This window comes from Lates calcarifer, linkage group LG7_1 (genome assembly GCF_001640805.2).
Source record: "Lates calcarifer isolate ASB-BC8 linkage group LG7_1, TLL_Latcal_v3, whole genome shotgun sequence".
Classification (NCBI taxonomy): Eukaryota; Metazoa; Chordata; class Actinopteri; family Centropomidae; genus Lates; species Lates calcarifer.
This window is the reverse complement of record NC_066839.1, coordinates 20,850,464-20,865,403: the sequence shown is the minus strand read 5'-3', so window position 1 is coordinate 20,865,403 and position 14,940 is coordinate 20,850,464. Positions and strand designations below refer to the sequence as shown.

Here is a 14,940-nt window from a genome sequence, read left to right as displayed (position 1 = left end):
AGAGTCAGTCCAATTATTGGCTACTGCAGTGTCCACTTGTCCCATGTGGGAATATCTCCCTGACTGGAATGACTGATTCCAGAGCGCTGCAGGGACAGCCATCATCGCCTAACATTTCTGCCCTCTGATTTTTTTTTATTATGGAAAAAAGGAGAGGGCAGCACTGTGATTCAGCAGAGTGCTGGTTCACAGACCTCAAACCACCTCCTGTTTGTCAGTTCTTTCCTTAGTCCTGAGCCAGGGAATACTGCACATTTTTCATTTCCAAAAGAAAACACACACATAAATGTACACCCTGAGGAGTGTAGCCCTAGCAGCAAGAAAAAGTAGTGATGGTATAGGTCTGATGGTAATTAGGGCACAGGCCTAAGGGTTAAGGTCGGGGATAGGGTGTAGGGGTTACAGATTCTTGGCTCCCCCCCCACCCAGGTCCATAAATTAGACACAAATTATGGCACAAACAAACAATACAGGCAGTAATTTGTTTCAGCATTTATAGTTGCACTCCTTTGTACATTTGTAAACAAAATGGGATAGGGATTGTGAAGAACATAAAAAGCCTGAGAGAGACATTTAAACCTCACCTACTTTCTCACCTGCACACGTGTTAGATTGTTGGTTTTGGAAATGATGGAAAAACACATTTGGTTGAGCCACATGTCGTAACATGGTTTGTTCACCTGCTCCTGCAAATCAACTTCCTGTGGCCACATGAATAATGACTGCCCTCTCTTGAAAGCAAAGGCAGTAGTAGTAGTAGTAGAAGCAAAGTAGTGTTAAGCTGTAGCACTGAAAAACCTCTTAGGGAGAGGGTCAGGGTCTGTGCTGGGGTCAGAAAAGCACCGGACTCCAACACTGGAGTTTCCTGTAACCATGACTACAATCTTTCTCTGACCTTAATCAAGTAGTTTTAGTTTGCCTAAAACTTAACCGGACTGTGCAGGTGACAGGACTTCGATGCTCTACAGACAACAGAGAAAAGACTTGCTGCTCACACAGCAAGAGTCTGAGAGACAGGCAGATGTAACGGTCTTGTGATGGTTTAGGAAGGTTGATGAGTGACGTCCATCCACCACCTCAGGTCAAACAGTTGATCAGGGCTCGGCTCGCACAACGCCGGCTAATCTGAGGGGGCCTCACAGAGACTGGCCCCTCGCCAAGTGCTGACACTATCACACACATACAGCCTATTAGACAGATGGTAGGAGCCAGGAGCCAGGGACAGAGCCTCGCCTTCCTTAAAGATGGGGGGTTGGGTGGCAGAACATGATGAGGAAATGACGGAGAGAGGAGTGATATGGTGCGGTGGGGAGTGCTGGTTCTAATACCCCCACCCCCCACCCCCGATCCAGCAGGGGGTCTCTCTTTCTCTGCCAACACAAGGACACATCTCATCCCGTAAGCTGACAGAGAAGATGCAGTGTCTTTGTCTGAGTGTGAGAGGCTGGGGGAGAGGAGCACCTCGAGCAGCCATCTTACCCAACAGCCTGCGGCGTGATGTTTATGCTCTTTATATTAACCTCCAAACCTGGCACAGCAACACAATGAACATCCCCCATAATGAGAGGAACACACAGAGTTTCATCAGTCTGGGCTGAAAAACCTGCCAATCATGGTGAACAAAAACACACTGAACACACTGCTGAAAGTCTGGGTCCTGACAAACACAATCTGGTTGTGTCTTAAACAGTGTAGAGGTGGGGTCATGTCCTCCTGAGTGTCTGGTCGGTACTGTAAGCTGCACTGGCAGAGGATTAGGATGTACACTATCTGATTTAATCCACTGTCAGGGGGGAGGTTTACTTACCCATAGCTCAGCACCAGGAACGTCTGAGCTTCTGCTGTCATTGAAGATGACACTTTACTTACGTTTCCACTTCTCTCAACATTACTGTGAAACTAAATGTATTCATAGTGCTCAGTAACTCTTTTCAATATTAACAGAGTTTTCAGTTCATGCTTGGTGCAGAGTGCAGATCTTTCAAGCAGGTCTGCAGTTACAAAACAATGGTTGCTTGGAAGGTAAAAAAAAAATAAAAATAAACAATAAAAATAACTTGTTAGGTGCTGCTCATCATATCTGATTTTTATCCCTCATGATCCAAAATGATGCTACAGCATCTTATCAATACGTCAGTCTAATGTATCTGTAATGCACGCTATAGCTCTGATTGGTTGCTATCTGTCTGCTCCAGCTGTCTTCATAAAAGACTTTGCATGGACAGGAGAGCGGGAGGCAGGCTTTTGTCCCTGCATATTTCCTGTCATCTCCTCCAGCGTTACAGCTGAACCCACAGTGGAGTCATGACAGCGTACAGTACAGTGCCTGTTCCATTTTCATTAGCGCTGTGACTCAGGCTCCTTATTGTTTGTCTGTGAACGCGGAGGTTAATGTCAGGTTACTCAGCAGATCTGATGTTAAAGCGTCGGCTGCTCCCTCCAATGGAGATGGAGTGTTTTCCCTTGTGCAGGGAAGCACTCCATTGTCATGCCATGCCATGTCCTCATTAGCATGCATGACATGCAGGAATTCACTGAAGCACATTTGCATAAATTAGTCCTCTCTTCTATGAAGGTGAAAGGCCGATGTAAGAGGAGTTCTGGGTGAGGAAAGAAGGAGAGACGGTGTGGAAGGGAGGGGAGGGTGTAGTATTGCTCAGCCCGTTTATAAAAGGATATCTGGCAGGCTTCCTAAAAACGTCATTGGATTGTCAGTGTGATCAGCCACTGCCTATAACTTCCTGCCCTGTAACCGTAACGTCTGTCCACTGAGGATGCAGAGCGGGACCGGCCTCTATCTGTCATGTTGATGAATCTGTCTCTTTGTCTTAACTCATACACTAAGTGCTGCTAACAGCTGACATGTTTCAAACATTGTGGTAGTCAGCTAATGACCAGGAAACACTCTGTGTATCCTCCCTGTCCTACTCTTCTTCCTTAGTTTCCTACACTGTGACCGTCTCCCTTCCTCTCTCATTTTCCTCCGTGCTCCATCCATCATCCCTCAGTATTTACCCCCTCCCTCCGTCCATCCTGTGTTACTCCCTTTACAATTTCCTTCATTAGGCTGCTGTGCTGGTTGCAACAGTGGAGTAATCACGTACAGTGTGGTACGGGGCGCACATAAAGATGTGCTCCCGCAGGCAGCAGCTGCTGATACTAGCTGAAAATAGATCCCTGGTATGCTCAGCACTTTTTCCTCCAGCAGCGTTGCTGTTTGTCAGCAGCCCTGGATGCAGCCGGCCGGCCACCCAGCCTCATTTAAGCTACCAATGCCTCACTACTGCAGCCGGCGTGGTTCAGTCTACCACACACAACTGTGCGTGTGTGTGTGTGTGAAGAGAGTCCAGCGGCAAATATTTGAGTGAACTGTAGTGAATTGGATCTACAACAATATACTTTATCTGCATTAGTCAGACTGATTACAGAGACAGTGAATGCTGTGGTTCTGTTGACCTGGAAACATGGATTTAGTCCATGTTCTTTCATTTTAAAAAGTGTAACTTTAAATACACAGAATGACACATGGTAACAGTAAACTCCATAGTGTTCAATCTAAATGAACAAATGAAAAGAGTCATTTGTTGTCAGGACGGGTCCAGGTAAATATGTTACAGTGGAAACATAGAGCTCATTATCATTAGTAAATAAATAAGATTAAACTTTCAAGAGCTGGCACCATTATGATGATGAATGCAAATTCTGTTATTCTATCAATTTACTGCGGTTTGTGCTGTCTAATAATCCACTACATACAGCTAACGAGTGTGTGTGTGTGTGTGTGTGTGTGTGTGTGTGTGTGTGTGTGTGGCTCAGGAATACCATCTCTCTTTGTTCCTCTCGTTTGTCTTCTTTTCTCCATATGATGGTGAATTAAAGTCAGAGGCTTCAGGATCAGTAGAGATCCCAGATGATCTCTTCAGCTTGGGCTTGAGGACAGTTTAGAAACCTGTGTTAGAACTGGGAGTGTGGACATGTAGGACAGAATATCACTGCCTCTCCTGCACAGACTTTCACCTCCCTTTATTCATTTGTGTCCCCCATGTTATGGATGTGTATAGTAATAAAGACATGAAAATAATAAAACAATACATCATTTATTAAGATCATTAAAACCTATTCAAAGCAACATGAGGGAAGATAAGAGGGGCACACACAGCAAACCATCTTGTGGTTAATAGTAAAAAGAGATTCAGATTCAATGGATTCATTATTGCAGCAGGTACAGAAATGTGTGTGCTGCAGCAGTAGTGTAGTGTAGCGGATGTGCTGTGCTCATCAGTAGAGCAGCTAGTCCAGTCAAAGCCTCTACCCTCCCCCCAGTACATCACACTCAGACACACACACCCCCACCCACCCACTTACTCTAGCACAGGCAGGTGCGCGCACACACACACGCACACTAGTCCCCCCCTCACAGATATGGAGTCAGCAGCTTCCTCTTAACAATGACTGATATTCACGGTGCAGTTGGACTGTCTGTTTGTCAGAGCTCACTGTGCTATAGAACAGAGGCATACTGCAAGACTACAGTGTGTGGATGCACTGGGTTAACACAAGGACTACCAGACCCAACTGGAATACATTGTATGAAAACACATGAGTATTTAGCATACCGTATATATCTGCTTCAGTCTGCTGCTGGTATAATGTTTTATATCATAAACATTTGGCTGTCTGTAATCACATCACAGCAACAATGAAATTCAGCAGATCTGACAGCTGTCATTGTCGAGAAGATGCGTCTCATTTCACTGTGCTGCAAGTATGAAATAACAAACACATTTAATTATCGATTTTTAAAGAAGGACTCATAGGTAGTAGTGGCTTTATAATAAGCAGCTGCAGTTCGTGGACAAGAACATGTGTAATGGAGAACAAGTACCTCCATACTGGTGTATTGCATGATGAAAGCAGTTAACAGCATGCTCTGTGACTGTGTAAACTGATCAGCCTCAACATTAAACCACTGCCAGGTGAAGTGAAGAGCATTGATAATGTGGCTCCTTCATTCATCTGGTTGTTACTTTGACACGTACCACACACCTAAACATTGTTGTAGACCAAGCACACACCCTCCATGGCAACAACACTCCCCAATGGCAGGATCCTCCCCCAGCAGGACAGTGCCCCCACCTCATCACAAAAACTGCTCAGAAATGTTTCGAGGAACACGACAAAGAGTCCAAGGTGTAGACCTGGCCTCCAAACTCCCCAGATCCAGCATCTGTGGGATGGTCCTGCTGCATTCCCACGACAGCTACAGTAGCATGAATAACTGTGCTTTTCAAATATGCCTGATGGGGACCGAGGCCGTTGAGGCTTCCGTCGTTTCGGCGAAGCCTTCGTCACACGGAAGTGGGCGTGGTTTCATCTAAACTAGGTTGAAATAACGGTAGACGCTTCCCAGACTGACACACTCAGAGTTCATGTGGCCGTGGCCCTCCCTTTGCGGGTTTTTGTGGCACGAGGAGGACGTAGACACGTGATCTTAGCTAAAAGGTCGCGAAGCAGAGAACCGTCATTAGGCAGGTGGTGTGATACGGCTGAGCAGTGTGTGCGTCCCTGTGAAAACAAGGTGATGATGTTTATCCTGAGGTGATAGGTGTGACCAATCAAATGCTTTCTAAGTCTCAAAATAGACTCGTCGAGCGAGCGGGAGTGTAAGCGTCCGATCCCTACTATCGCAGTTGTGAACGCGGAGCGGAAATGATTTTTCGCGACTATGATTTTCTGCACGTGGATGCACGCGCATGTGTCTGGTTTCTATCTGCTTTATATTTATGCGGATTCTGAGACTGATTCAACACCATGTGTGCTCTGCTGTCATACTGTTAAGTGAGTCTGGATCACAGGAAGTCTTACACAGCACCTTTCCACATAGTGGTCTCCAATAGCCTGATACCACTGTGCTGTTGAGATCTGAGCCTCTAGAATGAATTATCTCTCATTTCACTAAGAAGTTTTGGAATATGAACAAGGAAGACGTCAATAACGTATTGGCTCTGCAGGGTTTAGATCTCCAAAAAACAAAAGGCACATGTTTATTCATGTTCCAGAAAATCCACAAGGCCCGATGATTGAATACATTCTTAGACTCACTCAGATGACCTCAAGCTATTTTTACTGACATGTTTGTGTTTCCTCATGCATACTACTTAGCTGTTTTTCCAAGCGGAAAAATCCACAGAGCAAATTCTGTGGTTTTTTAAGCTCGATTACTTAGGAGAGAAAATCCTGTTTTACTAGTGGGGTGTCTGGCAGAGACCGCGGGACCTCTGAAAGCTGCTGCAGCGCTCACACAGTGGATACTGTTCCGCCTATAGAGTAATTCATCTTCTCGTTTCCCCCAACAAAGGTAGCAAAACAATCAGTAAACAGTGGGCTCATTAAAACCACGCTGACATGCTCATCCCCTACATCTGCGAGCCTGTGTTAGGCCACGTAAAAAAGACTTTACATCACTCGGCACCTGGGAACCTGCTTTGTACAGCGAACAGTGTTATCCCAGAATCAAAGTGAATCGATAGTAATTGCATTTGTGAGTGCACCTTTTCCCTGTTTGTGGTTTGATCACATTCCCCAAGTACCTAACAGTAATGTGTTTGTCACTAGAGAATGAACAGGGTAAAACTGCAGGGATTGGTTGCTAGAGCCTGAGTAAAGTGATAAACACAACTTAGTGTGAACCTCACACTCCTCTCCAAACAGCAGACCAGCCCCACGTTACAGCCAGCTCCTCTGGCTCCTTACTCTGGTCTGTGTGCTCAGTGACAGCAGCAGCAGAGAGCAGCCTGGACTTCTGCAGGCTCAGGAGTTTACCTAATTATCATTAAGCATTAAGTCCAAATGGAAGGCTTCCCTCTATCATCCCGTGCCACATGGCCACAACAGGGATAAGCCATAGTCTTACAAACCATTAGACTTTCCAGTCAGTTGACCTGAGGACTCAGGCCACTCACACAGAAAGTGAGGTGGTGGGGCCATGCCATGTGAGTGCAAACCTCCACAGGGTAAGCAAAGCAGTTTTTAACTGGAGGTATAACAGGCTGAATATCAAACCTCAATATCTTGTTCATAGCACCTGCAGTTTACTGAGAGGTGATCAAAATGTGGCATTAATGAGTGATTAGATTCATACTCTTATTTCTTTTTCTCTGATCAAATAGTTTGCTGCAGTTTTGCCACTTTTGACCATTTTATTTAGGCTTCCTCTAGGCTGCCATACCAAACCTCAGTATTAAGACTTAGACTTGACCTGGCCCTAGAGGTATAATCCACTGTCATTAAGATGTTTGCCAATTCTTTTCTTACGAATGACCATCATTTGTCCCACAGCAACACATTTACAGCAGCATTTTTTATATCCTTGCTGCCAGGAGTGAGTGAGTGCACATGTGCTTAGACATCTTTCCTTGAGTATGTCAGAGTTTTGCAAATATAAAGCAGTAACAGCAGTGGGTGTACACAAAACCAATGAAATGACCACAGAGCAGACAGTGGTGGAGTGCTGGAATGTCCCATAGGTTGTTATTATGAACATGAGGACGGACACACAACCGGCCAACGTTCCCAATGCACCAGTTCTTATTTACTGCTGTATAGAATGTTCAGTGCTGACCCGATAAAAAGATTAACTGGTACTTTACAGTGTTTGTTTATGGTTGTTAGAGCTGTCGGGTTATCTCAACGCACTCCAAATGCTCTGAACAATGGCTGTGCTGATAGTAATGCTGGCAATTTCCCTGTTTTTTGCAGGTCACTGCTAGGGGATTTGCCCCATTGTTGCAGTTTGCCTACACTGCTAAGCTGTTACTCAGCAGAGAAAACATCCAGGAGGTCATCCGCTGTGCTGAATTCCTGCGCATGCACAACCTGGAGGACTCATGCTTTCGCTTCCTGGAAGCTCAGCTGCGCAGCGAGGACGATGGCTTGCTGCCCTACCACAAGGTGGCCACGGAGGCAAACAACTCAGAGGATGAAAGCATGCAGTCAGAGGCGGAAAGGCCCACCTCCCCCAGGGCGCGGCGCTGTGCTGACGCCCTCGCCTCCTTTCGACGTCCTGACAGTGACCGGCTAGCGAATGGCTATGACCAGTAACTTCACGGATGGCCGTGTGGACTTTGATCGGCATGGAGTGTCAGACCTGCCACGATGCCCCAAGTACAGGAAATACCAGTGGGCTTGCAACAAGCACAATAATGACACCTCCTCACACACCAGTACCTCAGGTTTTCCAAGCACATTAAAGGAGAGCAGCGTTAGCGAGGAAGTGCCAGGTCAGGGCAGGCTGCCTTTGGCACAGATCAAAGTTGAACCACAGGCAGAGGAAGAGGCCATCTCGTTGTGCCTGTCAGGGGATGAGCAGGATGTCAGGGATAAGGACAGTGTGACGGCCATGGAGATGGATAACCCAGTATCTATGGAAAGAACCAAGAGAACCAAGTCTCCTTCCTGCCTTCGAGCCCTCTTCAAGAAAGGGATGGACCTCCCCAGCCTGCCCAACACATCACAGCAGCTATTCACCAACAGACTTGCTTGCCCCCAGGACAAAGGAAACTCTCAGGGAGATCATAAAAAAGACTTCAGGCCTTTCACTGGGGAGCTGGGTCTGTCTGTTACATCCCCAAAGGACATGGACGGTTTCCCTGCAGGGTTGTCCCTCAAGTCCGCTTCCTGTGATGGGGTCTGCAAACAGGAAGTTGAGCTAGACCGCCGTAGTGTCATATTTTCCTCAGGGGCGTGCAACCGTCTGGGAACCCCAGCGCATTCCTACCCCGGTGGGAACTCTTTGGAGATGGAGCTTTCTGAGCACATGCCAAAGGGCCTGTGGGCTGGAGCCAGCCAGTCTCTCCCCACCTCCCAGACCTATTCTCCCAGCACCACCTCCACTGAACCTCCACTCCTATGCCGCCCACGGCCCAACACCAGCTGCCCAGTGCCAATCAAAGTGTGCCCACGTTCACCGCCTTGTGAGACACGTACCAGGACTTCCAGCTCCTGCTCCTCATACTCCTATGCGGAGGACGGCAGCGGAGGCTCTCCCTGTAGCCTGCCCCAGTTTGAATTCTCCTCCTCACCGTGCTCCAACGTGGCACGCTGCCTCAATGTGGACCAGCAGGAGCAAAGTGTGGGAGGAGACGCCCTTTTTAACCAAGTGCGGCCCAAGATCAAATGTGAGCAGTCCTACGGCACCAACTCCAGCGACGAGTCAGGGTCCTTCTCAGAGGGAGACAGCGAGTCCTGCCATGTACAGGAGCGGGGGCCAGAGGTGAGTGTAAAACATTGTCTTCACAGTGTAACACACAACCAGCCATCACACTCAATTCCACCATGGCTAATTATATTGCAGTGGCCTGCTCTCCAGGTCTGCATTAGCAGTCATTAAATCATCATGTAATTGAAGCAGGGGTGTTCAGTACAAGATTTACTGCACCACCAAAGGGCACAGATGTGCTTTGATATTATTAATCTGCTTTATGCACTGCTGGAGATCTGTGTAATGAGTCTGAATGTGTGAGCCCAAATGCACTAGGACGGTCTAACTGCAGGAGGCTGTGGTTCTGTTTTCAAGACTGTGATTGGTTTATCATCTTAGCGGAGAGTAGCGTGTTTGTAAAAAGCACTGCAGGCGATTGAGGGGTCAGGATTCTCCCAGGGTAGACCTGCCCTCTGAAGTGATTCCCTCTGGCTCTGTTTGTCTCTCTGCCAGTGTCAGCCAGCCTAACTCGCTCATTTTACCCCAGCACAAACACTGACATGCATAATCCGCCTCCATAAGTATGCATACGCTAATTCTCAGTGTAGCCTAGCCGACTTCTGGCATTACTGACCTATCAACAATTAGTTGTCATACCCAGCCACAAAAAGATGACAGCCAATACACTACTGCAGCAGCATGCTATGGAATGCGAGCGGGTGTCATGACAGTACTGTAGTGCAGTTTGACAGTGCTGACGGTGATGGAGGAGTAGCCAATCCTCTAATCATCCTCCCCTAATCCACCTGGGCAGACGTTCTCCAAGCTGCAGACTAGACGACTGTTGTTGTTTTCCAGGGTAAAGGTCAGTGAGAGGCTAATTCACAGACGGAGCACAGTGCAAGTGTAATAACATGAAAAGAACAGATTTCCCTCCTGAGATGAAAAAGTAAAATCAGTTTACAGAGAATGACTTTTCCTCCTTGTGGTGCTGCTGTATACTGACTTTAATGATTCTAAATTCCCCCTGCATCTTGCTGACACATCCTGTCTGTATCTCTTAAATGTCTCTGAAATGATGTTACAAGTTTGGAACAGGAGCTTTCCTTTGCCTTGCTGGTTGGTGTTGGTTCTCTAGACTGCGGCTGTTGCAAAGCTTGAAATTACGAACTCTCAGCTCCTCGGGTCTCTGTGCTACCACCACGCCATCTTGACTCTTGTGATATTACATTCAGTGATGTTTGCTTGTGTAGACAGAATTATTTTTGATGAGCTTGGTAGAGAGGGCTGCTCTAAGTGCACAGAGGAGAAGAGGAGAGAGAGAGAGTGAGAGAGAGAGAGAGAGAGAGAGAGAGAGAAACTGGTGTGTTGCCATGGTGATCAGATTCACAGAGCAAGTTGCAAGGGTTGGAGCTTCACGACAGGATCGTGCTTTTCCATGGAAGGAATTCAGTTTCACTGCACAGAGTTGCAAGATAAAGAGCCTCGGCAGTAATGTGTAATTATTACCTTCACAGCATGACCCATCACCATCAGATTTATGAGGTTTTGAAGGGCCTGCTCTGTGTGCTGCTGTGAATTATGTGGGATTGATTTACAGTGCTGAGCTGTCACCCCAGCTCAAAAATGACTACAAGACACGTCAGTTCCCTTTGTTATATCTGTATGTGGACTGTGTTTCTATACGTATGTGTCAGCCATTGTAGGTTGTCCATTATATCTACTGACTCATACAGGGTTATCTTTCGTCTGTCCACAGCGTGTTGATAACATTTTTCATGAATGATCTGTCTACTCTACAGTTTACTGCTCCGGTGTTACAGTGAAGGTCACAGAGGGGTAGTTACAGAATGAAGCTCAGTGTTAGGTTACTCCCTTTAAAAGCCTTTATGTGGTGAAAAAATGTGACCTCATGCTTCCCGGCCCACTCCCGTTTCCTACCTCTCTGTAATTCTGGTGTACAAACAAACATATGAAGAGGGCTGTCCTCGCTGTGTTTGCTGAGCAAACGGCAGAGGGGGAAAGCAGCTTTGGTAAAAAAAAAAAAATAGCTGCAGCCCAGGACTGTGGACAGGACACAATGAATACCAATGGGGAAGGAAGTTATTAAAGTGCAGGCCGGTCTGACCCTAAGTGTAGTCATTTAAGGTAGCCAGAGTCACTTGAGGTCTCAGGGCAACTGCTGCCCTGTTCCACTCTGTGGAGAACTATCACACAGCAGACACCTTAAAGAAACTAGTAACTTTAACACATTCCTCTGTTACAGACAGATGGTCTGGTTCTTTAAGGGGATTGTGATGTACAGTGTCGCAGTGGGTTTGATCTCAGAGGTTTTGTTGCAGCCGTACTTGGTCAGGTATGACCAGTAGCATATGGTGGCTAATGTTGGCTGATGTAAGCTAACTTCAGATCAATATCAGTGTAACAGGTGTTACTGCGCCAGTTCACTAACTTTATGACTCTCTACTTGTACTGTTACACCATGTTTTAGCATTCACTATTGTCTCTATGGTCTTGATTTGAGTTTCTTTGCTGTGGCTTCTCAGTAGAACCACATGACAGGCCTCAATTCAGCAGGTAGATTAGAGCTTGCAGTCACGCAGGTCACAGCTAAGGTTATGTGACCTGCCATGATCCTACCTGGCTTTGACAGCACTGAAGGAGAACTTGAGTGCTGTGTTGACCACCATCTGGATGTGCAGACACACATGAGACACGCATCTCTACACAGACCATTTAGTCCTCAGCCTGTCTACTCCTCTCTCTGTGTCTCTCAGAGCTCCAGCTCCTGGTTGCAGTGTAGGCGTCGAGCTCATTCCAGCGTATCGTCTGGCCACAGAGGTGCAAATATTGATCTCAGGGCAAGTGGGAGGAATTAGGAAGTAGTCCTAATACATCTTTGTACAGTTGGTTTTGTTTGTTTTGTTTTGTTTTTTATTACACAAAACATGAAATAGACTGAGCGCGTGACAGGAAGAGCACAGACCTTAATATCAGTTCCGCTACCCTCGTACAATGTGAGAGACGCTTTGCTGTACTCTAGATATGATGTGGCTGTGGTCTGAGTCCGATCTGCCATTCATAATGGTAGCTGTGGAGCTGTTTACTTGTTTTAGTCATATTCAGTAGTGATAATAGTAAATGCATAACATGTCAGATGCAATCCTGGTAACTGGTGCCTTTTCAAGTCATATCACCCTCTTATCCCAGGGCCCTGTAGGTAAATTAGTTAATGCAAAATGTCAGTATATGTCAGCATTAACTGTAATATAAGTGATCTTTGTAAACACAGTATTTTTTAATGAATGTAATGGAATACAAACACGAGGCATGATATGTGATGATAGTAGCTAGGAAGCCATGTTTGCACACTGTGTGATATGTGGAAGGAGACTTATTCAGGTTTAACATTAGGGGTGTCTCTGCCCATTCATTTCTCTCTTAAATCTATATCTATATAGTTCTGTTTACCCAAGCATTTTATTTTGAAATCCATATTTATCCAACTTGATTCATATACATAAAAATGTAGTAACTAGTCAATGAAATACAGTATAATTATATTACTCCCCTAATGGTTCCTGAGTAATGTGATAAATGTGACAAATAGCAGAATAAATGTAAAGACCAAAAAGAGGAGATTTTGTACATCTTTGTTCTGACAACAACCACTGCCACTGGGAATGTAATTATTTCATTATGTCTGGCACACGTCAAGGATGAAGTGATGAAGTAAATTTGGTGGTTAAAGGTCAAAAGTCAAGGTCACTCTGACCTTACAGAATCATATTTTTGGCCACAACTCAAGGCTTCATACACTTTATTATTACTTATTATGACAACATTTTATACTAATGTCCAAGAGGATAAAAAGATGAAATGATGACATTCCAAGAGGTTAAAGGTCAACATCATAATGTCCTGCAACAGCACTTTTCTCACCCTTATCCAGCACAGGGGGTAGTCACAGAGGAGGATCGACATCTAAAAAAGGGAGCTGTGGCGCTGCTATTGCCGCCCATAACTTTCTACATCGAGTTTTCCCTTGATAATGGCCATCAAAAATAGAATGATTGATTTCATTTTATTATTAATTAAATTTACCCATGTTTAGAGCAAGAGAGAGCAAGAGACAGAGCACTCCAGAAAATCACTGCCCATCACTTTCAGTGACAGTGAAAGGTGTCAGTTTTCTATAAAGTTACTGGTTTGATGTCAATATGACTCTGAGATCTGTTCCCTGTCTCTTGCTGAGACACCAAAACTTTCGATGACGCCCTGTAGCTACGTGACTTGTGTGCACTGCGCCGGCTGTGTTCGAAAAACCAAGACGTTCCGCGACTGCCAGCACAACATAGGCAGCATGTCTCTGGTGTTAGGACCAGCTGGGACACAGAGACAGTTCTTCTGCAGAGCTTTACATACTATGGTGATCCTGGAAGCACCGATTTAGCATCCAGCTACCTTACAGTGGTAGTCTGTCAGATTCTCGTTGTGTTATATTTTGGTCACGTTGATGCAGCTTTGCAGCTAGTTCTGTGTTGGTTTCGCATTCAAAATCTGAAAAATAGCATTGCAGTCCAACAGTTTTATCTAGTAGGAGTTTTTTGTTTGTGTTGTTTTTTGGATTTTTGTTGATGGTTTAACACTTTTTATAGTTAACTACTAGTTTTTTCTGTGGAAATATATATATGACACTCAATGCTTTTAAATGAGTAAAGCTTTTTATGAACCTGATACAGCTTGAAATAATTCATGATTGCAAAATTTGGCAAAAGAGCAACAGCAGTGATATATTTATCAGATTATTACTCTAACTGAACCTCTCATTGTTATCTTTGTTATATCTAACTCAGGAGTTGCGTGTGTAACGCTGCTTTTTAATCCCATTTACAAGCATGTGAGATATAACAGGGTTAATTACAAAGATACTATGCAACACAACTATGCAGAATACTAAATTGCACTTAACAAGATAAGATCTCATTTTGGTTTGGATCAGATAAGGGACAAGTATTACACAGACCTGGAGCAGAGGTGTCAGGATGCGATCTCTTTAGAAAATTGCTTCAGCTGTGAGAGCAAGCTGCCAGGAGAAAAGTACTGACAACCCCGAGGCCTATGAGTGAAATGGCTGTAAAAAGAGAAAGTGCTTTTGTGGGAATGAAGTGAGAGTCAAGGTTTCAGAGCAGGTCAAGAGACTGCAGGTGGCTACAGACTGGCCCCATCCAGTTGGGGTCATCTGTTGAGCTGTCCCTCCCTGCTATACAGCTCACCTCACGTCTCCAAAACATATCCTACTTAATTAGTCCTCACGTCTCCCAGTAGAAGAGGTGAAAAGGTAAAGGTTTTGGTTTCTTCTCATGATGGCACCAAACCTGTCTTTGTGCGTGATTGCTGTTCATCAAGAAATTGTTCCAGCAGTAACTGTGTAACTAATGTGTTGTGTGTGGGTTTTTTCCAATTTAACAGAGCAGAGCTAGCTGTTTCACTCTATTTCTGTCTCTATGCTAAGCTAACTTATCTACATCCAGTCCTGTACTGAGGGCACACTGGATACACAGAGCATACCTCTCCAATCATCTGATTCTGGGTAGGAGAAGAAACAGAAAATGCATTTTCCAAAATATCAGACCGGACCTTTTGTAGTTTTCTGTTGTTGCGGTTCTGCTTGAGGTCGCTGTCAAAGGCTCTAAGTACTTTTGTAAAAGTAAGAGATTTTAGTTTTGGATTTTTAATAA

The 14,940-nt window shown here is 45.3% G+C and overlaps 1 protein-coding gene across 1 annotated transcript in view; it reads left to right on the top strand.

Annotated features, from left to right (window-relative positions):
* The window catches only part of bach2b (BTB and CNC homology 1, basic leucine zipper transcription factor 2b), an 87,855-nt gene that overhangs the window by 61,497 nt on the left and 11,418 nt on the right, over positions 1 to 14,940 (top strand). The window contains 2 exon segments of the mRNA XM_018699653.2: positions 7,759 to 8,082; positions 8,084 to 9,271. Coding sequence (XP_018555169.1) covers positions 7,759 to 8,082; positions 8,084 to 9,271 — 1,512 coding nt within the window.